This window comes from Vidua chalybeata, chromosome 10 (assembly GCF_026979565.1).
Source record: "Vidua chalybeata isolate OUT-0048 chromosome 10, bVidCha1 merged haplotype, whole genome shotgun sequence".
Classification (NCBI taxonomy): Eukaryota; Metazoa; Chordata; class Aves; order Passeriformes; family Viduidae; genus Vidua; species Vidua chalybeata.
Genome location: NC_071539.1, coordinates 5,987,517 through 6,014,260, shown reverse-complemented (window position 1 = coordinate 6,014,260; position 26,744 = coordinate 5,987,517). Strand labels below are relative to the sequence as shown.

The 26,744-nt window shown below is 37.9% G+C and overlaps 1 protein-coding gene across 1 annotated transcript in view; it reads right to left on the bottom strand.

Moving 5' to 3' along the window:
• Positions 1-26,744, bottom strand: part of NAALADL2 (N-acetylated alpha-linked acidic dipeptidase like 2) — a 417,358-nt gene that overhangs the window by 5,242 nt on the left and 385,372 nt on the right. The window contains exons 14-15 of the mRNA XM_053952318.1: positions 17,704-17,797; positions 10,018-10,216 (exon numbers count right to left, since the gene is read on the bottom strand). Of these exons, the coding sequence (XP_053808293.1) occupies positions 10,018-10,216; positions 17,704-17,797 (293 nt within the window). The remainder of the gene's footprint in view (positions 1-10,017; positions 10,217-17,703; positions 17,798-26,744) is intronic.

The following is a 26,744-nucleotide window of genomic DNA, read 5'->3' as shown; positions in this document are numbered from 1 at the left end:
TTTTAAACCTTTTTGACACCCACATGAAGCTTTTTTATCTTACCTATTTTATTTCACAGCAGCATTGTGGCAGAAGGTTTATAATTATAAAATTATAGCTGCTGGCCATGTAAGATTAGCTTTTATCAGGAGGAAATACATGCCCTGGTGAAGTTTCATTACGCTGGAAGTCTCTGGGGCCATGGGATGGAACAACACACACGTGGCCAGGGAAGATGGGGATGTGGCACCCAACCACTCAGGGCAACTCAGATGTAAATATCACCTCTCCTTCACTGCCCTAAGGCCCCACAAACCCAGTATATCATTTTTTAAGGATCCTCTGTTTGTAATTAGTTGTTCCTAACTTTTGTTTCCTACACATCCTCTCCTTTTCTAAAGAGCCATCAACTCCCTTAGTGCTCGCATTTACAAGCTGCAAACGGTTCTACCAATATATATTCCAGAAAATGATGTATTTAAAATCATGTACACTCAGAGGTGAGTGTCTGCCTGAAAGGGATGCATCTGCATGTTATCAGCAGTTGATAAGCTGCAGGTAATCGAGATATCAAACCTAAATAAAGTTTAACCAACTGAAAGGCATTTCAAAGGCATCGTTGTGTGACAGTGGTAAGCCAGATAAACTCTCTCCCTGCTAGATACAAATTTATCTTGTATAAAAGGCAGGCATTAGGACACCTCTAATTGAGTCAATTATGGCAAATTGAGGTTTGGTAAGTGTGCATGAACAGAATCCTGTTGGGACATGGGACCACAGGAGGTAGTTATTCCAGGTTTGAGTACATTTAGAGAGGTCAGTTTTAAATAGGGTTTCTTCAAGAAATTAATCCTGATTTTGGCAGCTCTGTGAAGTGTCTCAAAGCTTGGCTTGACTGCCTGCCAAATAAACAAAGGGAAAAAGAGAATCCAAACTGGAAGAGTAGTAGCTTACAAGGCACATACATTATCTTTTATTTCCCTACAGTTCTCTTTGATTACAGTACTTTTTAAAGGTAAGGGATGCACTGTCCTGAAACACACTCATCTCTCACCGAAGGATCATTAAAGCCTAACCTAACTCTAGACTAAGTTTCAGTTTGATGCACCTTGACAACTTTAAATTTTTGTGAGGACCTTGAGTGCACTAACACCAGAATCCAAGGCACATGTAGGAGCATTCATAATCCCAAAGAGAAAGCAAAAGGTCTATCAAAGAATCTAAGCCAAGAAAGGTTGCTTGAGGACTTTTTTATCACCAAAACTCAACATTCACAGAAAGCATTCACTTTCTTTTCTGTTCTGAAATGTGTAAGGAAACTGTTCTTTTGATAGTTAAATATTTTCTGCCAACAGAAAAATTGACATAAAGTAAAGCTAACAATGCTAAGCTTGATTTTCTGATACTAGGACAGTGTTCTGCAATGGCTGAGAAATAGAGGAAATATTGACTCTTTGACAACCTGTAGCCAAACTTTTTCTCTTTTGTTAAATAAACAGTAATTACATCACTTCCTAATTTTTGTGACTTTTGACAGCAAACAGTGTCTACTATAATATATAATAACCATGAATAAATGGAAGCTGGCAAGTAGCAGATCATAAGAGGACTGATGTTCTGGAACAGCCTCAGATAAGAATAATGGTGCTAAGAAGCCTGACTAGCTGAAAGACTGAGTTTGAGTAAAATCAGCCTGCAATAAAATACCTATTTGCCAGTGCTGAACACCAACATTATCATGCACTCAGAGTTTTTCTCTTGGTGAAAATTTGCTGGGTTTAGGAGCTGATTTCTTTCTTGATTTGGACTAAACAAGATCAGTAGGTAAGGAGAATCCCATCTACAGCTTCAACAGTACAGAATGCCTTCACAGAAGTAAAATAAAAAAACACAAATAGGATGCATTTGTTCTTCAGAAGTTGCAAGTCACCATTTATCACTACTAAAGAGCAGTCCTCTAATCAGGCATAATTTTCTCTATGGTTTCACAGAAATTAATTAAGCAACTTTATGTAGAAATTCCTTAAGAAGCCACAGAACCCACTCTCAGAGTCTTTGCTACAGAACTTCCAAGCCCTGTATGCAGCTGATGAGAGAATGATGTATACCCCATGGAGAGGTAAAAATTCCTTGAAAATCCACCAGCAATTTTTCTGTGGTTCCTCGGAGCAAGGACTTACATTTATACTTAAAAGACTGATGATGCATTGAACAAAATTGATATAGCTGTATTTTAAAATGTTATTTGCTGGCAGCAACTGGTATGAAATATTCTTTGTTAAATTTCAAATAATGTAGCTGTTGGTAACAAATGTAAGTATGTTGTTCTTTGAATGATTTATGCTACACTTGCTTTTCAAGTGAAAGAAACATATGCTTGTGTGAATGATTTGGAGGAAACTATCTTTCTTTTAAGGATGTCTCAGTCTGAAACACTCGAATTCAAAGCAGATGTGCTACTATTTTAAAGAACTTGAGGGAAGTGAATTAATAAAATTATTTCCAAATGGCTCACAGCTGATGTTCTGATGACTTCATAGGGCTTTTTATTTAGAAATCATGTAAAATATCCTCTTCCTGAGGAGGAATCCCATTCCCAAACACAGCAGCAGTCAGTGTCCAGTGCTTAATACAGGAACTGGCTTGACCTTGGTCTCCAGCTCTGATCCTGACTGTGTTTATCACCCTAAATAACTCTGAGCCACGTGACTTGAGACCTTTACCACATGTCATTATCATAAGAGTTAATGAGGGATAAAAAATTGTGTCATAATACATAATACATCTTTAAAGAAATGCCTAAAGTTATAGCATTATTACCGTCAGTGGCAGGTACACACACAAAATTAACACTTCTTTTAAGTCCCAGTTAAGGTAATTTTCCTGTTAATGATCTCAAGAACACATTTCTAAGCTCTATTGCCTAGGTAATATATTAGTGGGGGAATATTACATATTAACTATTTTCCCAATGAATTCCATTTATTTTGTACTATATTCAAGAAGTGTTCTTGGCTAATATTTCAACCATATATGAGTGGTTCTTATCTGTCATGATCAAAAATGTGGATTCATGTGTTTCTTGGATCTAAAAAAATGTTACCAGTGTTACTGTTCAAAATAAATATAAAATAATGTATAAAATATTAAGTTTCTGTTGGATTTAATAAATTATTCAGAATCTAATACTTTGTATAGCTTCCTGAGATCACAGTAGATTTTTTTTTTTCTGGAACTAAATATTCTTGCCCTATTTAGCACCATAAGTGCAGACCAAGCAAGATCAGCCAGCAAGGGACACGGAGTGGAGTTGCATGCTAACCACAAGACTTGCTGGAGGTTGGCATGAGAGCTCTGCACTGAGCTCACAGAACAGCTGTGACAGGGCTTTTACAGTCAGCACAACAACTGCTGTGAAATGGGTAAAACATCCAGTAAGGACACATATTAAAATAAATGGCATTTTACAAAGAAAAACCAATCCTTTTTTTTTTTTTTTTTTTTTTTTTTCAAGGCCAAGACTATGCACATTCATGGGAAGCATGAGGAATATTATTTCCTGGACACAGTCTTGTCTTCAGGACAACTAACGCTGGGTTAAATTACAATACAATATTTACTGGATCACAAACTGGTCTGATGTATTGTACAGAGAGAACTCTGCAAGTATACAAATCAACCTAATTAAAAAAATGGAAGAAAATTCATGGGAAGTACATAGAGGAAAAATAAATTAATATAGGTAAAAACCAGGTTTCCTTTCATATCAGGGAAGTGAGAAATCTGCTTTCAAGCCATGACATAATCCCTGATTACAGAGGTTTTCTGCTTTTGCAGGTGTAATGAAAAGATTTTCATGTTCTCTGTTTAAATAAGCTTTAAAGTCTGCCATAATTACAGCTCTGCAGATGGCTAATTCAGTAGTATTTATGCAGCAAATGCTCTTTAAATAGTAAAAATTTACAAGACAACAAATACAGTCATTAATTCATGGCCATTACATGTATCGGTGATTCCAAAGGGAAAAACATCTCAATTGCCACTCAGATGGGTCAGGTGTTTGAGTATGACTATCACTCACTTTATTGCATCTCCTCAGCATTAAGAAAGGGCATAATTCAGCATCATTATCAGTCATGAGAAAAATAATAACCATAGCAGGAATTTGTAAGAGCATTATCAGCCTAGTAAATGGTACTGGTGTGTGCCAGGATAAATGTGCTACTCCTCACTTACAACTGCAAAGACCACAATCACACTGCTCAAACACTGTAAAGTTCAAAGGAATACGGCAGAAGAAAATGGGAAGGCATTTTGGGTGTAAGAAATAGATTTGGGCAAATGCTTATCAGAGAAAAGGGAGCTGAACAACAACTGCGGAACTGAGAAACACCAGAGAAGGATTAGGGAAAAAAGTAATGCCACTGTTCCTAAGTCCATTTATAAGCCATGAAAAAAAATCATAGAAGAAAAGAAGTTGCAAATTTTGAAAAATGCAAAAGATGGGGGTCAAAAATCAGGTAGGAAATCATTGCTGTGTTGGAAGACAAAAATTCATTTATTCTGACTGAATGGCAAAATCTGAGGTACTCTATTCTGCAACCAGCACATAACTCTTTCCTTCTCCTCCAACATAATTCTAGCATTGTATTTACAAATTTCACACAGCAGATAATAGAGACAGAATATTATCTACTGCTGCCAGTGAAACATGAATTATTTCAGCATTTCCCACACTAAGGATCATCGACACTGTATCAAATCATTCTCTGTTCCACATAATACAAAGCAGAACAATAAAAATACTCCATGCATTTGGTTCAGGTCAGTCAAAAAACATCTCAAATATTACTACAAAGGAGACAGGAATGTTTTCTACTTGAAGTCATAAATGAAGAATTCAAAATGAAAAACAAATCTCCAGAGTTTATACAATGAGACAGAATTACTGTCTTGGGTAGAAACTCTGGGCTGAGGTTTGGTTTTATTTTGCAGGTGACATTGCACTCCATGTTTACCCATGTTACTGTTTAAGATTAGCAGGATATTTGCATCTTTAATGCTCCTCCTCTGTAAATCCAGTGAGCAGACTGTTTACAAGTGGAGATATAATAAGGTCTTTAATTTTCCTACTAAACCTATCTCTGGAAACTAGACGCTTAGGGCATGTGTATTTTGAAACCTGAGAATCTGCTGCAGTTTACCAGCAAAGCAGAAATAAATCCTGTAGAATATACACATGTCAGGAACGTACATAACAAATCTCAGTCTGAAAGGAAAATATTTGTTCTGGTGAACAACACACACTTGAGTGGCATGAGTTCAGCAGCAATGCAAGTTGCCTTTTTTGAATGGTACTAGAAATATCTTTTGACTGTTCTTTCATTTAATGAAAGTTTGATATAATGAAATTATGTCAAATTCAGGCTGCACAATCTATTTTTGCTTACTGCCAGTGTTTTGTTCAGTGCATTAAAATGTACCCATTTGTTGTAATTCTTTAGCCCAATGAAGTGTTAATGCCACACTTGGGTATCTGTGATGAAAAGAAGCAAAAGGAAGAAGTTTAACTGATACAAATGAGCAATAAAAACTGCTGGAGGTCTTTGCTGAAGACACAGATTGCTTTCAAAATCCTTGTTTTTCACCTACTTATTGCTCAATTCACTCAATTACATCTATTAGACAAAGCACAAGCACCCCTGTAAAAGTTCCATAAATAGAGGTGGCAGATGCATACAGCCTTAATGGACAGGATAAACTTGGCATGCTAAGATAAAATTTCTAAAAGATTTTACACGTGTTGACTTAGACTTTTTTATAAAACTGTTAAAAGAACTGTCAGTCAGGAAATAACTGATCCTTAGGCAAGGGTCCATTAAGAATAAAATGTACCTAACTGGAGCAGAAATGACATCCTGAGCCCTTGTACACGTCTTTTTGGCTATAATTTTAACCCAAGCTGTGATTTTAATGACTCTTAGGTTTGAAAATTTTGGAGGAACATCCCAGGGGATTCTAGGAAATCCTGCATACTTACTACTGGATTTATCTGGTATCAACCTGAAAATTAGACCTGGACCTGAAGAAATGTGACACTTTCACTGAGACTGGAGCTCTCCCTGCACCGAGTGCACCATGCCTGATACTCCATGAAGTTTGCTTTATCATCTCATTTTTTTCAGTAAGATTGTGCATTGAAGAGCTCTGCTTTCCAACAAAGGGAGAGGCTCTCTGTGTTGCCTAAGGAGTGCACACACAGACCTGACAGATACATCAGGCTGACCGGTGGCAGAAGCTGTGGGAATCAGGAAATATGAGAAGCACATCAAAATATACAAGGAACAGGGAGAACCCTCTTACCGAGCCTAGGCAAACACAAGATTTGAACTCAGCATTTCTGAGCACCAGGAAGATCCATGCTGCCTTGCTAGCCCTGATATTGGTGTCAATGTTTTGATCAGTATTTCTGTAGAGGTAAAAGCATGCAAAAGCATGACATGATCAGTATTTATGGAATCTTTTTATGGCTCTGGTGAGGCTGACCATCTCATGGAGAAGACAATATGCTTGAAATTGTTTTTCCCCCTTTACAGTGCCTAAAGTAACAAAGCCTCTGTTCTTACATTAACCTTGTAGATGCCACTGCTGTGTAATCTATGATTATTACTTTTAGTAGCAAAATATGATCATCAGAAAACACACAGAAATGTTCCATACAAGTATACATTGAAAGAGTGGAAAGCAAGAAGTGGCTAAAGGTGAGAAACAGACAGATTTCTACTAATTATTCCATTAAAATAATGGCAAATTGTAAATCCAAATAATTCTCAGTATTATGATTATGCTATGAGAAACAAAGAGAAACAAATGAAAATACCAATAGCAACAGCAATCCTATTTCATTCCTGGAAATTTATTCTGGAAGTAGAAAATCTACTTCCAGTAGATTTCCCAGTAGAAAATCTGGGAATCAAACAAATATTTCAGGTACAGTAAAGCTCAGCAATTTTCTCCTAACCCCAAATCAAGTCCCAGGGTAACTTTTGCAAAGCAGGATGTTCCTCAACCTATTATTTTTCATTCTGCCTGAATTTCTGGATAAGACTAAAATACCCTGATTAAAGCTGTACTTGTGTATTTCCAGCTCAGTTGGAAATAGAGATCATGGGGAATGTGCTGTTGTCAAATTTGCAGTTCAATGTGAGGAAGTTCAGGTAAGAGAAATGAGCATCAAAACTACAGCATTTACTGTATTGAACAACCTGCCAATGTCAATCATGATTACTTAAATTTAGTCAAATATCCAAAAAAAATTATTAAAAAAAAATAGTAATTTGAATTCTGCTAATCATTCTTATTACTTCTCATTATAGATGCAAAATGTATCCATTATGCCCAAATATTGCCCTATGACATTGACTGGAATGAGACATTTATTTTTTTAAATACCTATATACAGTAAAAGACTATAGCTGTGGGAATGTGTGTGCAAACTATAGGAAAAAAAAAGATATATAAAAGATGTATCAGCTCCCCTATAGTGGAGAAGCACAGGAAGGTTGCAACACTCCTGCAATATAGAAAAAAAATCCACCTTTCTTTTTAATTCAAGTTCTAGGACAGAAAACCTAGTATAGATCCAGAGGGCTGTGAATTAGGACAAACACAAGGCTAAAAATGATGCCTAAAACTTCAGCAAATTTGTCAAGTGCTTTGATTGAGGTTGAGAATATGAGTCCAAATGGGTATACAGGAAGCAATCATTTTTTCATGAAGAATACGTCCTTTACTGTGCACACAAATTCTTCCTTCAGAAGGCTGTAAATTACAGTATTTATGGAATCTTAATGATCTAAACACAGTTGGAGCCTGAAGGTCAAGGCTGCAAACTGCATCCTAAATTTCTGTTTACAGATGAAGCACAGTATTTATTGCTGTACTGCTTGTGCTGCTATAGTTAAAGGGCTGCCAGCATTTCCATTATAAACCACTATTTCAGGGGTTTATAACTTGCCTATCAATCTTCTGACTGAGATGAAACATGGAATACAAGGTCCTGGCTGTGAGACTGATTTTTTTGTTTGTTTTCTTTACCAAATGACAAAAAGAATAAGCTTAAAGTTTTACAATCAAAAAAAAAAAAAAGTGCATCAGGTTTTTCAAGTATTTCCAGTGTTCTCAGGACACAATTGTATCTTCAGAAAACAAAACACATTCACAAAACTTCATCAACTAATAGAGGGACTTTCAATCCCTAAAAAATAAAAAATAATCTAAACAAGACTTAGATGCTTTTTATTTTTTAATTTAGCAAACATACTTCAGATTTTAAATGGCAGCAAAGGACATCAGCAACCTAACAGTGCCCTTGATTCTGTTTATCTGTGTAGATTTGCCATTAAAGGTAACAATTACACACCTTGGCACTGTACAAAGGTTGTGTCCTTTTTAAATGAACATCTAAATGATGACACACAAGGTGTCCTTTACTGTTGTATATTCCAGATGATGTCAGGTAAATTTATTCAAAGTAAAGTCAAAGCCAATGTTTTTCTCCTAGTCTTTGAAATCTTGTACTGTTAAATCGTGTATCAAATTTAATTAAATTGAAGGGCAGCAAGTACAACATTTCACTTCCACAGCATCTACTTTCACTGTAAAAGTGAAAGTACTTTTATTCTGTACTAAAGTACCGTGGAAAGTAGGTGAAAAAATTGTTACATTATTTTTGCATATTAGTAATTACATTTTGGTAAATAACAAACTTAATAATGCAAGGACTGCATTATTAAGAATTGAAATACTAGAAGACATCAAAAACCCTTTCCTTATAATCTTAAACTTCGATATAATTTATTTTTACAAATAAAGAACTGAGCCAGATTCAACAATGTTGAATGCTGCTGTTGTAATGCAATACATACATATTACATTATTATTAAACAGTTTTTTGGCTCCTTTGTAACACCATACCAGTTCAGACATGACAGAGAGCACTGCTAAACCTGGAATATTAGACTTTATCTAATCCTATTTTGGCTTATTTCTTTATGTTATAAATCCAGTCACAGCAGGAAGGAAGTAAATTAGCCTCTCCCCAAATGTAATTATTCTATTTTCTTCATTACAGCTGTAGGGCTTTTATTCACTGACACTTTTGAGTTCCCTATAACTACCTTGCTTCCCCCCCCCCCCACCTTTGCTTTTGTTAAAAGATGACTGCATTTGTTTTTATACCATTCCTAATAACTGGAAGAATCCCTCCTGTGGCTGGAGCTTTCTGCTTTCCTTCCCCACGTCTACCACTTGTCTGTTTGCTGTCCACTTTACACGTTCACTTCCATGAGACACTGGATAATTTTTCCCATCAACTGAAATCAAAGCACAGTTTTGCTACTTTAGTTGGCTCTGGTGAGAGATAGAGACCTGCAGACTTCTTTCTGAGAAAGTAAAAGATGGGATGACTACGACATCTTAAAACCGACCTGGGTAGTGCAGCTGAATACATATCAGAGAATAATTCCAACTGTTATGAACAGTAACTGACTCAGGCCTCCTTGTTAACTGCCTTTAACTTGCTGAAATGCATCCAAGAACGCTGCTATATAATTAAATATGTTAAATAATGCTACAGAGTATCTCGTATAATTCTGAATCTTCAATGAACTGTACAAAGTTTTAAATAAAATATAGGTGGAGCTTGTCAAGCAGTATTAGACTTCAAAATATTTTCTCTTTCTGAAAGCTTCCTGTACCATCTGACACACGTTTCTGCCATGCTGCCTGGGCTGCCATCGCACCGTACGTCTTGTTAGCAGCAATGTCATGACAGAAGTGCTACAGTGCTGCATTCTAATGACTTCTTGCATTGTAATGAATTAATGTTTTCTGCAGAAAGGACGTGATAAGAAAAAAACAAATTTAATTCCGGGTACTCACTGAGGTTTTCTTTTTAAAGACAGTTCTGAGAACCAAGCAGTGGTGAATATCATTTTAGCTCAGCTACAGAACATGTGGAACACCATGTACTGTACCTGTAAAGTCCTGGAGGAGCTTGATGAAGCAGAAAGCTTTTCTCCAAGCCTTGTAGCACATCATTGAGCATCCTGACTCTGACAGGAGCTCGCTCCTTGGGGTCATTGGCCGGGCGCATCTCGTCCGACTGGAACAGCTCCGCCGTGTCCCTCAGACGTGATGCCACTGCCAGCAGCTGAGGGATGCCTGCTTCATCACCTGGGAGCAGGGACAGCAAGACAGTCACCAGTGATTCACAGACCACTTATTACTCTTGCTTCCAAGTCAAAATTAATAGTCCAATTAAAACCTGAGCCTCTTTTTCCCCTGTGAGCAGCATGGAAAGGGTCAAGGGAAGCCATAGATCATTCCATGTAACCTCTGATCTGTTCTTCAAAGATCAATTTGGACTCTGATGCTTTAAGATCTAACAAGCTGTGAGGAATGATTTTTGGGGTACAGCTTAAAATCTAGCATTGGAAAAACAGGCATGCAGGAAGCAATGATTATAAATCAAGAACTACAATATTTTCTTCTGAGACTGAATTTATTCAATATAATTTGATGCTGTTGCTCTTGAGTCTGAAAGCTTGTGCTTGGATTCTATAATGACTGCTCTATAGAATATTTTATTATGCAGAGTTTAATTGAATTTGATTCAACATTTTAGAATCTTAGAGGTTAACAGCAATTGTAGAGGGTTATGTGAAATTGCTCCTCTTAATCACTTAAGTCATATGCCAATGAGCCAACTTTAATTGATATCCTAATGCATATTCTAATCCAGTCAATATTTTCAAAACTTTCTAACTTGAAGTGTTAAGTATTGCTTTGTTAGCAACCCCACTCAGACAGCAAAAGAATAAAAGCCTGCAGCACCTAGGAGCAAACAACAATTTCAGTATGTCCCTGTTCATAGTCCAGAAAGAGAAATGTGAATTGGAGCACTGTGAATGTGCAGCCTCCTCCCACCTGCAGTGCAGGTGAAGAGTGTGGCCTCCCTTCCCAGTGTGTGCATGGACTGCCTTCACCTTTACAAGCACATGGAGAGAAAAAGCAGAGCCTGAACTCAATAGAAAGTCAAAAGCAGTATCAGTCAGCACAAACATTTCCAGGATGCAGAAATTATCTTTAAGGCTAAGATTCACTTCACCTATTGACAAGAAATCCAACTATCCTTAGATCTTTCAAGCCTTAATCAACATAAACCATGCAGCTCTAGGAGTGGTCTCACCTCTACCTGAATGTGCAAACCTCAGGGAGTTCTGTACGTTAGTGACTGAGATAATTAAGCCAAGAAAGTGGTTCAGGACTCAAGTTCAATGAATTTTCAACTTCCTTGTCTAAGATACACATAAATCACAAATATTAATTGGGGGAAAATCACAAATATTAATTGGGGAACATTGATATGGTTTAACCTCAGCTGGCAAGTAAGCACCATGCAGATGCTCACTCACACCCACTGGCTTCCCTGATGGGATGGGGAGAAGAATCAAAAAGTTAAAACCAATGGGTTGAGATTAGAACAGTTTAATAATTGATATATAATGATGATGATCATAATAACAATAGTTATAATATAGCGTCAAAAAGGGAGAAAACCAAAAGAGAGACATAAAACCCAAGACAGACAAGTGATGAGCAATTTTATTGGGCTGACCATGTTCAGCCTGGCTCCAGCAGTAATCGGCCTCCTTGGCCACCTCAGTTTAAACTGAGCATGATGTTCTCTGGCATGAAATACCCCTTTGGCCAGTTCAGGTCAGCTGTCCTGGCCATGCTCCCTCCCAGCTTCCTGTAACTCCTCTCTGGCAAAACACGGGAAACTGGGAAGTCCTCAGGGTAAGCACTACTAAACAACAACTGAAACATCAGTGAGTTACCAACCTTCATCTCATCCTAAATCCAAAACTCAGTACCAGCTACTAGGAAGAAAATTAAACCCTATTCTAGTTAAAATCAGGACAAACACCAACCCATTTATCAAATAATTCACGGTTAGAATCTGAAAGGCAAGCACATAATAGGAATGGAAAAGCAAACAGGTATAACTAAGAAATCCAAGGAAATGCCTGAATATAACATATTCTCCCTCTCATGTGGAAAAAGAGATTTGCTATTGGGTACATTCCAGCAAAGGAAAAGGAGTTCATAGATCCCAAATCCTCCTGTCATTCAGCTGACTAGCACATTCCAATCTCACAAAACATGAGACGATCCAGAATACACAGAGAGACGAGATGCTGGTGTGAGAGCAACTGTCAGATTTCCTGAGATATCAAGATGAATTTCAACAATGAACAGAAGCTCCCTGGGGGAACAGGAGTGAGAGAAGATGGTTTATGTCTGCCCTGGTTTTGGACAAGGTTCCTTTGCTAATGACACTTGACCAATCCATCTTTCCCTAAGTAGAATGGATAACAGGCGTGCTGGTATCTTGATATAAAGGGTTGGTAACTCTCTGAGTCTGCAGTAATTGAAATTCTGATCAGCTTAGGTTGATGCCTCATAAAAATATTCTTCAAGCATATAAGCTTGCTACATCTAAGATATTTGCAAAATATCATTATCCTTAATTTTCAAATCTTCAGCAAACATCCTGTGCAGCTGAAGAACTTCCCATTCCCATGTCTATAATGCAGGCACCATGCACACCTTACCCTGGGACTTGTGTCCATATGGAAATGTTTAAATTCGCCCTGTTAGAAAGAATCCTTTGGTTTCAGCAAAGCACTTTGTATTCCAAGTAACATAAAACTTATATAGTTTTTGTTCTGAATCTTATATAAACAATTGCAAATGTCAGCTTTGCCTTTTCAATGAAGAAAGTGAGATAAAGGGAAAATCCATCTTTCTGTACTTGGAAATGAAGCCAAGCAGAGCACCCTTTTAAACACAAAAATCCTGTAAATGCTCTCACTTGTTCTCCACAGCCCTTAAACCAGCTCATTGCTTTACACTCGAAACCAGCATTTGTTAGAAAACACACAGCCAGGCCCTTTTTTAATGCTCCAGTCCAAAACCTGCAAGTATGGGCAGTGTTACCTCACCCAGCTAAGGACAGAACAGGCATCACCACACACTGAACTGCACCACCAAGGGAAACTGATTTATGCTTTTCTCAGGCTGAGAAGATGGGAATGGAAGGGCAAATGATTCTTCAAGAAAACCTTGCATTAACTAATAACGTCTTAAGCACCTTGTGATGCTTTTACAGAGAAAATCAAGCACAAGTGTTACCTCACTTAAGAGGAAACAATGCCACATTGTCTATTTTGTATTCTTTGTCCTTTTGTCTCCAATGTGAATCATGATGACTCATCTAAGCTAGTTGTTTAGTTGTTACAAAAATAAAATTGCAATCACAGAAAAGTGACTCAAGAGCATGTGCACTCTTGATCAGGGAATTACACTGTTGAATTTCATTGCATTTGCTACATGCAACTGAATCCTATTCAGAAACAAGTTACACCAAACAGATATTTTTACAGACCCTGAATACAATAGCCTTTCCCTCTGTAACTGACTGCTCTTATGAAAAGCACAGCTAGAGGCTGAACATTTTTAAATTCTGTTTGTGTCCTCTGTTATGAAAATACTTGCCTACAAGTACTTATAGGAAAGGGAGCACAGACAAATCAGCATTTTAAGGCATGATGCTTGTTTACCATATATGTGAACATGTGTTTGCATGTAAGAGAGAAGGGAAATTGCTTCAGGTTTTGATTAGCTTGCAAATTCTGAATCAGCTATGATGTGCTGTTGTGTTCACTAGGAAATTTTTTCATGCTCTGCAAAATAGGATGAGCCGACCTGGCAGTAGAAAATCTGAATGGGAAAGCTTTGTAGGAAGCACCCTAAAGGGGCAGAAACACAAATCCACAGACACCCACAGTGCAAAGGACATGTTGCCATCAGCTTCAATTTTGCTACCACGACTGCTACAGCCCAAGTAAACTCATCTGGTGCTGCTCCAAGCCTTTTTGCAAAGAAGTTATGTTAAAGAGGAATGTTGTGACATTTTACTATGTGCATGTCCATACAGGAGCCTGGAGAACAGCCAGCTCCAGGGAGACTTCATTGTGCTCTTTTAATACTGAAAGGGGGATTTGTAAGAAAATTTGGGACAAACCTCTGAAATAGGACAAGGGATAAGGGTTTTAAACCAAAAGATTAGATTTAGTCTAGGAGTAAGGAAGAGATTTTTTTACAATGAGGATGGTGGAACACTGGGTTGCTCAGGGAGGTGGTGGATGCCCCATCCTGGAAACATTCAGTACCAGGTTGAATGAGGCTCTGAGCATCTCAATCTACTGGAAGATCTCCCCGCTCACTGCATTGGACTAGGTGACCTTTGGAAGATCCCTTCTAACCCAAACTATTCTATCATTCTATGAAGTTATCAATGACTTTGTACAGAGCTGCTGAAACTTATGGCCTACTGACACAGAATAGATGTTCATCCTTGCCCTTCAGAACTAAATGTTTGTCCATGGAAAATGCCTTTTTCCATGACTGTCTTTTTAAAGGCTGAAGAAAGGTAGTAATGCCTAATAACCTTGAATGGATGCTGAAGACAAGATGCCAGTGTCTCATGACAAAATAGATATTTCTGTCTTAGATACAGATTTGTTGCATTTTTCACCTCTGCTGCAGTCAAGAATAAAGGGTAGGAAGAGTAAAGAGTGAAATTTTCTGAACATTACAGACAGGAGGAGAGAGTAATTCTGAAAAGCACCCAAAATGATCAGGGAAATACAGTCAAGCAGGTAAAATGATGCCAAGCTGAAGAGCAGCAGATAGCTGTAGGCAATGAGCATGCAGTAAATGAGAGAGATAGGTTTCTCTATCGATTTTTCTAAGGACAGAGAGTTTAGCCTGATGTTTTGAAATGTATGGGTAGAGACAGAGCTGTGGAAAGTCACGCAGACTTCCCTGGGAATGACTTCTTGTAAACCAGATTTTAAACTTCTGCTAGTGCTGCCTACTATTATCACCCCAAATACTTCAGCTGCAGTAACATCTGTAAAACATCCATTCTGGGGAGAAGAAAGGGCCTAACTGATAAGAAGCCACACACAGATGACACTGCGTCAGCCAAAGAGCTTTAAATCATGGCTCTTGCACTTCTGGAAAACCAGAAAATCTCGTCCACTCTCAATTTGTCTTCATAAGGCTCTCCCTCTCAGCCAGTAGTTATCAGAGATGGCTACAATTTGCTCCAGCAGCCTGTGCTGACAGCCACAAGTGGGGATCTCACCTCGCCTGCCGGGTGCTGCACAGCCACAATTCAGGGCTGGGGCACAAACACCAATTTTGAAAGGCTTGCACGAGTCCAAGTGACTGGCAATAAAAATGACATCAGCTTCAACAGCACCCAAGCGAGGGACAGCACCAACCTGGCTGACTTTATTTTTGTAAACTGGGTGGCTGAACTTATTGCTGGGACAGTCAGGTGCAAAGGTACAGGAATGCTTTTAATCCTAATGAGGTGCTGGAGAATCCCCATCAACTCCTGAAACTTACTGTAACATACACCAGATTTAAAAGACAGGCTACAGGGAGCACAGTGCTAAGAGCTTTCACCAGAAAACATAAATATGTTCTGGATAAAAATGGTTGTACACATACAAAACACTTCTATACAAAAGATTGTACATTTTTACTTGCAGATACACACAAAGCATTTCTACCGGAATGCTTAAAAGCACTTTTGTTTGTATCATTAACATACCAGATTTGACATCTTGTTTGGACCCTACCTCAAAATATTAATTGGATTTTCATAGGATACAAGGCCTAGCAAGATATTAATGTATTTGTATCAAGTTAAAATGGGTCTTGACTTTAAATGTAGAGAAGGCACAAATCCCACACAACTGCAAGGTGTAGCTAATGAGAATATTCTAAGCAGTCACTTATTTATGAATATCACATCTGTGACTAGACAGGCAACAACCTGACTAGACCTGGGGGCTTGGTTTCAGTGTTGGAGCCCCCATCTCCCATCATTTATGACCACAAGGTTTCCTGTTAAACATCAGACCACCAGCAGAGGTAGAAAAATAAATCTCTCCAGCCCCAACCCTTTCTTTCAGATAAACCCAAAAGCAGTGGTTTGTTTCCAAGAGTTCTGGTGTGTGCAAGGGGAGAGAACATGTGTCACTGAACAGCCTCTTCCCCATCTTTCTGAGGGACAGGCTGTGTGCCAAATGAACATAACTTGCCATCCACACTATCTTGGATGTAAGAAATGGTCTGTGAGGTGCTGAGTAATATCCCATGGAATTCAGCAGAGCTAATTGTATAGACACCCACCACATTACAGAGTTAAATCCTTTAGAAATGTAAATAAATGCAGTATTAACAAGTATCAAGGTATACACAACCTTTTGTGAGTACATCCAGGAGATTGCAAAACAGTGACTCAAATATTTACACAAAATTTAACTTCAAGCATGTGAGAAAGTCCAACGGGTAATAAAATCTGTGTTCAAGGAATTGGCTGAACCAGATCCCAGAGGCACAAAATTAAGCCTAATGAACAAATATTTTACATGTCATGCAGATTTACCTTCATCTTTTCTACATTTACAGTTTACATTGAGTTGGAGAAGGAAAGAGCTTACTAAGACATTCCAACTTTGAACTGGAAAGTTTGTTCAACATAAAATCTTTTGAAGAATGAATAAACCCATGAGCCACATAAAAAAGTACAACTTCTCATTTAAGTAACTGAAAGGAGCATTGTCTTAATGTTTTCCAAAATGAACATAAACTGTTCTTTTATACAAGTCAGAGACAGACAAGACATGAAAGCCGTGAGAAAAATCATTAAACAAAACTCCAAAGTGAACAGCGGGGAGAAAATTTACCCTGCTGGCCCTACAGCCTAGCAAATAATTTTCTCTCCCCTGAAGTTGTAGAGATAAATGATCTAACTGAAGTTAGATAAAAAAAAAAAAATCAGTTTAAATCAATGTTTCCTGTTACTCAAAATAAAGAAAAAGTATGAACAATAGAAGACATCTCATGTTTAGTTGAAGGAATACCAGTTGAGGCACACTTCATTTGATGATTATCCCCTGCTGTGTTTAGGCTGAACTAAACCAATGTTTATGCGGCACAACAGAGCTAAAATTACTTGTCTTTTTAGATGCTCACTGGTTCCAGACCAATACTTGCCTACTGACTCCTACATCTTCACAATGATGGATGGCAAAGATTAAAGAAAAGGTATCGTACTCCTATGAGTATGTGTTATAGAAAAGTGTAGGGAGTGAATGAAATGCACGGGGTAGCACCTGAAGATTGCAAAAAGTCTTTACATTTGAGATATGATCTCACAATCTGCTGAAGGATATGTGAAGTTTGGGTGTGATTTTATAGAAATTCTCTATTTAACAGATAAACTTGAGAGTTTCATAAACCTATGAACAGAAATATTTTTCAAAGGTCTTAGGACACTACAGGTAACCTGTATTGCTTAATTGATAAAGTAACATCGGAAAGAATTTAAAAACTTCGTGGCTTTCTTTAGCAACAAAACCTGTGTTTTATTCAGCATTATATAATGACCCTATTTGACTAGCAAAATCACTGGCTATTATTATTCAAGTATTGAAAATATGTATCAGGGATTAGATGATGCTTTCCCCCCACCTTGTAATAATGGAGAACAATATTCCTCTAATGAAAATTACCTTTTAGACTGTTCTGAACTTCTAACGCGATGTCGAGGGCATTAAACGGCAAAACTGGATCTGTGGCAATTTGCAAAGTCACTTGTCCTGTTAGCTGAAAAATACAAAAAGACCCAAAACCCAGTCAAATTATTTCCAGCAGATTTAATGTTCTTCTGGAATAGCACATGCTTTCATTACAATGGATTTTCAGGGAAGTAAGCACATATTTATGAAAAGGAATATGACCAGGACCATTGCCTTGCTATACCACATTACAAAATGTTCAGAGAATACAAGTTATGACCACACACAACAATTCTGTGCAGTGTGTCTTCTCTGGACCTAGGATGCTGCAGGATTCTTTGAAGGACCTTTTGGCTCTGTTTTCAAATAAAATATCTCAATACTCTAAACATGGGAATGAAGTTTGCAGTTTTACTTAGTTCTCCTCCAGTCTTAGCTATCAGATTTGGAGAGCTTTCACAATTAAAATAAAGAATCACAGACATTATGGATCAGAAGATCAAGCCTAGGGCTAAATGCAAGCTGACTTGAAAACCCCACTGCCTTTTGAAGTGTTATGTGACAATTCAACGCACGCAGATGTACAACTTCCAGGCTGCACAGAACACTGCTTTCTCTCAGGAACTCAGGGAAAGAAATTCCCCAAAGAGAGCTCTCAGTCCACTCCAGACTAGACGCCAGCACCTGTCACAAAAACTCAATGGCATGAATGCTTCTTTTTGAACAGTTGACAGATAAGGCAGGGGCTGAGTGGCCTGAGAGCTTTTTTCTGCTTACAGAAGGTCAGTTCTCCAGCTCGAGGCTTAGACATGCTACAGGGGCTGTGTATAGAAATACATCTTTCTGCTGAACTACACCTAGCTGTGATTAAACAGAGGATTTCGGTCTCCAGGCTGCCAAGTCCATCACTGTTCATGGGAGCTATAAAAACACACTGACAAAAACATGCAAGAAACTTTCATTCATCTTCTTCATATATGGATATTGCAAAAAGGGAAAAAAATACCTGTAAGGCTGTGCTCTAAAATGGAATGATGGCTGCAGGTGATGGTGACCGTGTTGATAAAAATGTGGACTGAATAGAATCATATTGTACAGTTCTTCCCAAGGTGTTGGGGGAGCAAGAATAATATCTATCCTTCAAAAGCAGTATGATCGTTTCTGTGCCAAAAGTAGCATTTTAATTTTACAATAGAAACTAGCAAGAAAAGACAACAAGCCTCAGTAATATTAAAAACAATAGTAGTGCAATTGAAAAGGAAAACCATCTCCCAGGAAAGTGGATGAAAGCAGGGTAATATCAGAAATACAAGTTCCTGGAGAAAGATTAATAGAACCTCACAACATTTCTCAGAAAGTACAGAAGGAATGACCTGGCCACAGACTGGTTTGGGTAAAGACTGAGGGAACATGCTGTGTATCAGACTGCAGCCCACATCTGAGCACAGATGTGCTGTGAAGCTGTGGAGATTTACCTCCAGAGAAAATAGTATCACAGAAGGCACGAAGAAAAAGACCCTTACCTTATATAGAGAGAAAAAATACAGGGAGGAATAATGTTATGTCAGGCCATTATCAGGAAAAACAAAGACCTAAGAGTGAACTTTAAAGATAAAAAATACTATGTCTGGACAGCTGTGTTAAGGTATTACACAGTAACTTCTTATGAAGAAACTTCTCAATTCCTCAGGCCATCAATGCTCAAAAGCCATTACATTATCTATTATAAAAAGAAAAGTCTGGAAAAATTACATCTATTACACAAAAATTGTCTGGAAAGCACTAAAAAACACTGGTCTCGGAGGTATCAGAGTGGTATTATGGAAACACAAAATATGAAACTGTTAGGGCAAACTAAAACCTGTACAAAACTGTACCTAAACCAGGTCAACATAATCCAGCCAGAAGCAACTGTAAAAAAACCCTGGTGTTAAATATCCAAATGGCACATAAAATCCTTCCATGTCCTGCATGGAACTCTTGCAAGATATACTGCCCAGAACATGAGCACCCTGTGAGTTGCTACAGATAAGCAATTGTGACACTGAAATAACATCCTAATAAAAAGCAGGCATTCTACATGGACCCCACTGAACCCCAGGACAGCGCTATAGGTCAAAGGATAGCACTATAGAACACTTAAATTCTTCCTTGACAGCCCATTTCTGCTAAAACTTTTACTAAATGATAATACAAATACATACCCATAGGTATTTTAGGAAGTGACATCAATATTTGTAATGTTGCTGATACTTTACAATCTCCTGCCACAATTTTTAAGAACACAAAAGCAAGGGGAAAATGCTTTTTTTGTGAAGCAGGAAAGTGGCATTTAAAGAGGACAATAACCTAGTAAGCAACTTTCCTTTTTATCATTATCTCTTGCAGCATCTGGCTTCATTTTTAAGAATTCTTGCCTTATTTCTGTTTCTTCCAAAGAACTTTAGTTTGCTTTCAAATATAGCAGACCAAATCTGTTTTCTTTTTCTTACTTAAATAAAGTAAATCTTATGACTGACTGAAGCACTTTTAGAAATTTTACAGTCTCTGTCTAACACTGCAGACATCTGTGTGTTTGCAAACAGGTAGCAGTGGTGTTTATTAAATCACGTACTTCATGGGCTAATCTGGAAGAAATCAATCATGTAAAGGAAAGCTCAGAGCATTGATTTGAACAGAGTAAGTAATAATGCTGCAGGAGCATATATCTAACTCACACAAAGCAGCAAGACAGAAAAGGCGACTGATTTCTTATTTATAGTCTTATTTTTGGATATACCATTCCCCTGAGTGCAACACTGAATATACATGGAAAATAAAGACAAGCTTTGGCCCCCTTTCCCAGGTGAAAAATGCATCAGACTGACTACTGAATTATTAAATGCAAGAATAATTTAGCTAAGAGTAAAGACAACAATTTTCTCATGAAGTGAAAAGCTAAAACAGGATGATTGATTCTGTTCCCATACTGAAGTGGTTAAAACACTAATGGCAACTTCTCAAAGAGCATTTATACATAATACACATACAATATACAATAATTGATGGAACATTTACACAATTATCAAGTCTAAGAAAAGATATTAGAGTTCAAATGCTAATTCATCCCCATGATGCTTTTCTTTCTATTTTAGAAAGAAAAAATAATGACTAACAATGCCTTGGCTGTGGGAAATGTGTTTTTCAGTAAACGAACATTTATTTGATGAATTTCCAATTACTTTAAAAATGAGTATTAATATAAAATGTAGCAATAATTGTAGAGTTATACTTATTTGTTCCCTATGAGAGTGGGGAGGCCCTGGCACAGGTTGCCCATCCCTGGAAGTGTCCAAGGCCAGGTTGGATTTGAACTGGAGCAACCTGGGATAGGGGAAGCTGTCCCTGCCCATGGCAAAGCTCAAAGATGAGTTTTAAGGTCCCTTCCAACTCAAAGCATTCTGTGATTCTATGCATAGTGAAAAACAAATCTGGATATTTAAAATAGGTTTATACCAAAGTAACATTATTTCAAGGTCTTTTACCGAAAGGCATAAACATCTTTGTAGGAAGGAAATAACTGCTGTCTCTGCTTTTACTTCTCTGATACTGTGTACGTCCCAAAAGATAAAAGGAAAAATCACAAACTTCAAAAAAATGCTGGTGTTAGTATCACATGACATTTCCAAATGACGTTGTAGGTTCTTTTCTCTTCCAGAGTTTTACAAACCATTTCTTCAGGAACTATGCATTCTTCTAATTCTACCTATCTATGAACATAATTTGACTTTTGACTATAAAATCCAATTTTCAGGTGGATCCACAACACTTTCTAAAGACTGTGACATTAAAAAAATACTTGGATTAAACGCATACAATATGTTCCTCTATACAAATTATAAATACATGTTACCAGTTTAACTGTTTTACAATGCAAATAAGGAAATGAAATAAAGTGGACTTCGGGAGGGATACATCACAGGTTGGGGTTATTTTGTAAGTCACAGCTGTTTTCTCAGGGAGTTAAACCCAGTGTTCAAAACAACTTTCTTCCTCAAACATCCAAGCTGCCTACCAGCAACATAAAGCATGTCTGCTGGCACACAAATTTAATTTTTTAAAAAATATGAATACTTTAAGCCCAGCCTAGATAAATGTGAAAGGCTCCATGGAGTCTCTGTTACAAAGATTCAGTTTTGCTTTGGGGGGCATGCTGCTCCTGAGCCTGCCTTGCAGGGACATGCCTCAAGTGCTGTCTGGTTTTCCTGACAAGGCAGGCACAGCCTCCCACCCTCCATTCTGCCACAGCAGCAGAAACTTGCAAGATGAATAAAATTAAAGCATATTTAGTGGATATGAAGATATGAAAATATTATGCATCAGAGAGATCAATCTGCTAGAATAAACATCAGCATGCAGCGTGCAGGAATTTCTTTAACACAGAAGTTTACATGCCAGTCTTGGGTTTTTTGGTGTTTTGTTTTGGTTTGAAACTGTGCCATATCCAGATATCCAGCCTGTGCTATGCAAACCTCAGTGGGTGGAAGTGCTGAGCCTTTAGGACATTATTTTTAGTTACATTAGCAGTGTTAAAATCTAAACAGACATCTCAGATCTCTTCATATGCCAAGTTACAAACAACATAACTTAAAAAAATGAGGTAAACTGCCATGTTTATCCTTCTGTAAACAATGTCTTCAGCACTGCTGTACTCCAGTTTTACCTGCTGGAAAAAATTAGGCTCAGCTACTTGAAACCTGAGCTGTGCAGCAGCAACTCCTTTGCATTTCAAGCCCTATGCCCCTGCAACATACTTTTAAAATTTTATTCTACGGATGTTAACAACACTTTACTGACAGCTGTGCACTTCCAGAGGAAACCAGCACACATGTGGCAGCTTATCCACCAAAACCATGACAAACCATGTGAGAGAATAGGTAATGTGACATGGTAATGTGCTAGACCTGTGCAGATTCTCAGCTACAGACTCCATATCCCTCCATGCCTAAGACTGCCAGCTACAGACCCAAACAATCCTTGGGAACGAGCAGCTCTGAGCCTCATCTTCCTTTGATATCAGCATTATTGTTTTCAAGTCACGTTTGCCCTCACACCTGGCACCTCTCCCTTCATACATTACCCCTGGGGGTCATGGATGGGGAAGGAACATGGCAAAATTCTGTGTTGTTTAGAGGGATCAATGACACTGTGTTATTGAAAATAACTGTTTTTTTCCTCGTTTTCCCTCCTTAAGGTGAGTGGAAAGGTTTAACTTTCATGACTGGCTATTGCACTATTTAATCTCAGGTGTTCATCTTTGCATCAAGGGTCTCTCTTCCCACACATACTGATGAGCAGAGTGACCTGCAGAGATCTTCTGACATTAAACCCATTATAAATAACAGCTTCAGCCTCCACACCCATGTAAATTAAGAATGAATATCTGCATATATTAAGATCCCCTCTCAGAACCACAGTATTAGTAATCTCAAATGTTAAACTAATCAGCCTTCCCCACCTTCTCCCTCCTGAAAAATTGAAGAAATATTTTTATTAATACAGGCAAATTTCATGAATATGCTTCTTCTGGTTCTCCCTATCCACTCAACTTCCTTAATGTTATCAGACTTCTTTAATTAAACATGAGAAACTGAGTCTATTGAAATGAAATCTGTGGTTCCCTGGCAATAACAATTTCAGCACCTAGTGTTACCAGATGAATGGCAGCAGTCGTGAGACTCATGATAAATTAATGAGCATTTTTAATAGTGGGATCTCAATTTACTGGGGAAAAATTTCCTGCAGAATCAGTCTACACAGCAGGTTTTTTTATATTCATCACCTTCCAAAAAAGTTATCTGATTCACAAAAGAAAAATCAGAGGCAGGAACATGAGGAAACAACCAGTTCTTTGAGCCTCTATCTTTCTGAAAACCACATTCCCATGATTAGGCAAAGAAATAGAAATCTGGCCATAAACACGTTCATTTTGCATTAAAGTTGTCAAACTTCAAAAATTCAAATATTCAGTAATAACATGTTTTTTTTGTTTTGGTTTTTTTTTTTTTTTTTTTTTGTTTTTTTTTTTTTTTTTTTTTTTTTTTTGTTTTTGTTTTGGGGTGTTTTGTTTTTTTTTTTCCCTTATTGAAATCTACTCACAGCACAGATCGAATGGTATTTTGGGGCATCAGACACTGACTGGAACAGCTGTATTTTAGGACAGTAGAGGGCTCTCTGAGAAAGGACTATGGTGAGTCTGTGCTGCAGTAGGTGAACCAGAGCACAGTAATTCATAAGAAATATCTATTTCTGAACAAGGAAAGTGTGAGTTCTTGCAAATATTAAATACTTTATTTCAGCACTCCCTGCCCTCAAATAATTTAATATTGTTTTATTTACTCAGCACAGAAAATATTGATTAGGAAATAAAAGTGATTGTGAATAAAACATGGACTTTCCCTCTCTTCAGGTATCCTGTGCACAGCAAGCAGCACTTGACTGTTTGTATTAGGGTGGCACACAGCACTAGGCATCCCAAAAATTACATATTAAGATAATCCAGGACTATGGTAACTTGGGCTGGCTCTGGAATACACATCTCTGTTTACATGATCATACACTATGTTTTCTACATGATTCATTATGAGGTTCTGAGGCACTGATAAATTAAGGTCAAAAGTATCCTTTTTAGTGAATAATTTGCTTAAAATCTAATTTGTTGGCCAATTTAGTAGTGTACAGCACTCAGAACAGTGAAAGCACATTTTGTACGGATTTCATTCACAGATGGGAGTGATCATTTCAGTTTCTTGCACAAAAAAGAAACTCCTACTTATTTCTGCTTTGCTTTTTGTGTACACTGCATTCCAGATTATGTGTATAAATATATGGAAATATATGTTTCTTCTGTATCTAAATGCCTTTATGTGAAATTTCTAATATCATGGTGTGATTGATGGGGTTGTACCAGGAGTGATCCTTGTAGATCCCTTCCAACTCAGGATTTCATACTATTCTATTAAGAAATATTTTAAATTGCATTAATTTATAGTGAGGAATGATCCCCCATGCCCTGAGTTATAACTCCTTGATATTATCCAGAGTTTCTTTCCACTCCTACCTTCTACCTACATCATGCTGCTCCTCACACAGCCAGAACCTGGCCCATTTTTGGCAGTTCTCGTGCTCTTGTTACCGCAGGGGCAGAGAAGAGGGATGATTAACTCACTTCCAAGATAATGGCTTTATTGAGTTAGGCTTGGCACTGTGCACATGAACCTGTGCTCAACCCAGTTTGTTTGGAGCTGAGGCAGAGCCACTTTCTGTCTGCACAGGGTTACTGCTTACACAGCAAGCCATGAAGTCAACTGTGGAGCACACAAATGTAAGCAGCAGTAATCTCCAGATGATTTTCTCATCATCTGTTTCATATTTATGCATGTCAAATTCTCGTGGTATCTGTGTGCAAAGACAGCATTGAATTAACTTCTAGAAGGGCCACTAGACTAAAACCTTAGGAAAAAGAGTTAGTCAGACTTTTCCCCAGTCTGCATGGTTGTGAACATGCAAAAGGATGTAGCAGAATGATCTTCTGCACTTCTGGAGCTCTGGCTGAGGAGGCCACACCATGACAATACAAATCTTTCAATCTTTACAAATCCTCATGCTGGATTTCTTATAGAGAATTTAAACAATTTGCTCTAGTGTTAATTCCTTTCTAGCTCCAACGTTAAAGCCAGGTTTCTCTGGTTCCCAGCTGTGGACTCTGAGGGTGACAAATACTGAATAGCTTGCTTATGCAGAATGATTTGCACATAGCATTCCCATAAACCCAGATACCATCACTCAGGAAAAGCAGTGCTGGATCCTTTCTAAAGAAGCAATGTTAGCTGCCCGAAGCTGGCTACAGGCAGTCCTGAGGAAACAGATCTAGCTATTGTTCTGGTACAAAGAGAAATAGATAATGAAATATGAAGCAAAATTTATCTCCATAGATCAGAGTGAAAGATCTCCATTGACAATGATCATGTACAGAAATTGCATCTTGGACTACCTTAAACCAAAACTACATAGCTTGTTTTTCTTTATTTGCACGTGTAATAAAGACATTTGCAGGGCAAAACATGCAGTTAGCTATCAGTGCACATGCTTAAGCACAAAAAATGCCTTTTTTTCCCCTTGTTATAAAGGAAGTTTGAAGCAGAGAAAGTAAAAGTCCCCTCAGAATAACAGACAAGAGGCGTCAGTGCAGATTCCTGTGGACTGCATGAAAACACAAACCAGGCTGTGATTAAGAGCCTGGACACCATGATCTCCCATGCTACTGGACAGCCTTCCCTGTGTTTGCTCCCAGTTAATGAGCATCATTCCCTTTCCCTGCCTTATGTGTGTGTTTAGGGCACCAATCAGGATGTTAGCACAACCAGCTCTCCTTACTCACAGGATAATCAAAGCACAAGATGATGGGACTCAACAAGATAATTGATAATTTTGTTAACAGTTGCCAGACAGTTAGTTGCTAGGCCCTGCTGGTCCTGGAGCCTTCCAAGGCAGACAGTAATGACTTACAGAGAAAAAAAGCAGCAGTGCAAGTCTGCATTTAATCACCCAGGTTCACAAAACAGAAACAGATAGCCCAGAAAACAGTATGTTGCCTTCGAGCCCTGATTAATCAGAGTATCTCCTCACATGCTTCAAGATACATGTGTGAACCAAGAGTCTTCCCAGATTGGAAACAACCCCAGGATCCCAAGGACATCCAAGGACTTCCCAAGTTTCTATTTGATCTGTAAAGCCACTTCTTCCACTGAATCTACAGAACTCGGTCTGAAACTTGTAGCATTGTTAAAAACTAGATAATAGTCATCAGAGGAGAGTAATAATAAAGAAATCTGCAATAAGAAGCTTCAGCCACAGCCTTTAGTTTAGACCTTGATATCATCTTTTTAATCACTCTCCTTTTACAGAAATGGATTTGATTTAATTGAACTCCGAAAAAAAGTCTCTAATCATACTTCATCAGCATGCAATTATTATTCAAGGGAAACCATATGTAC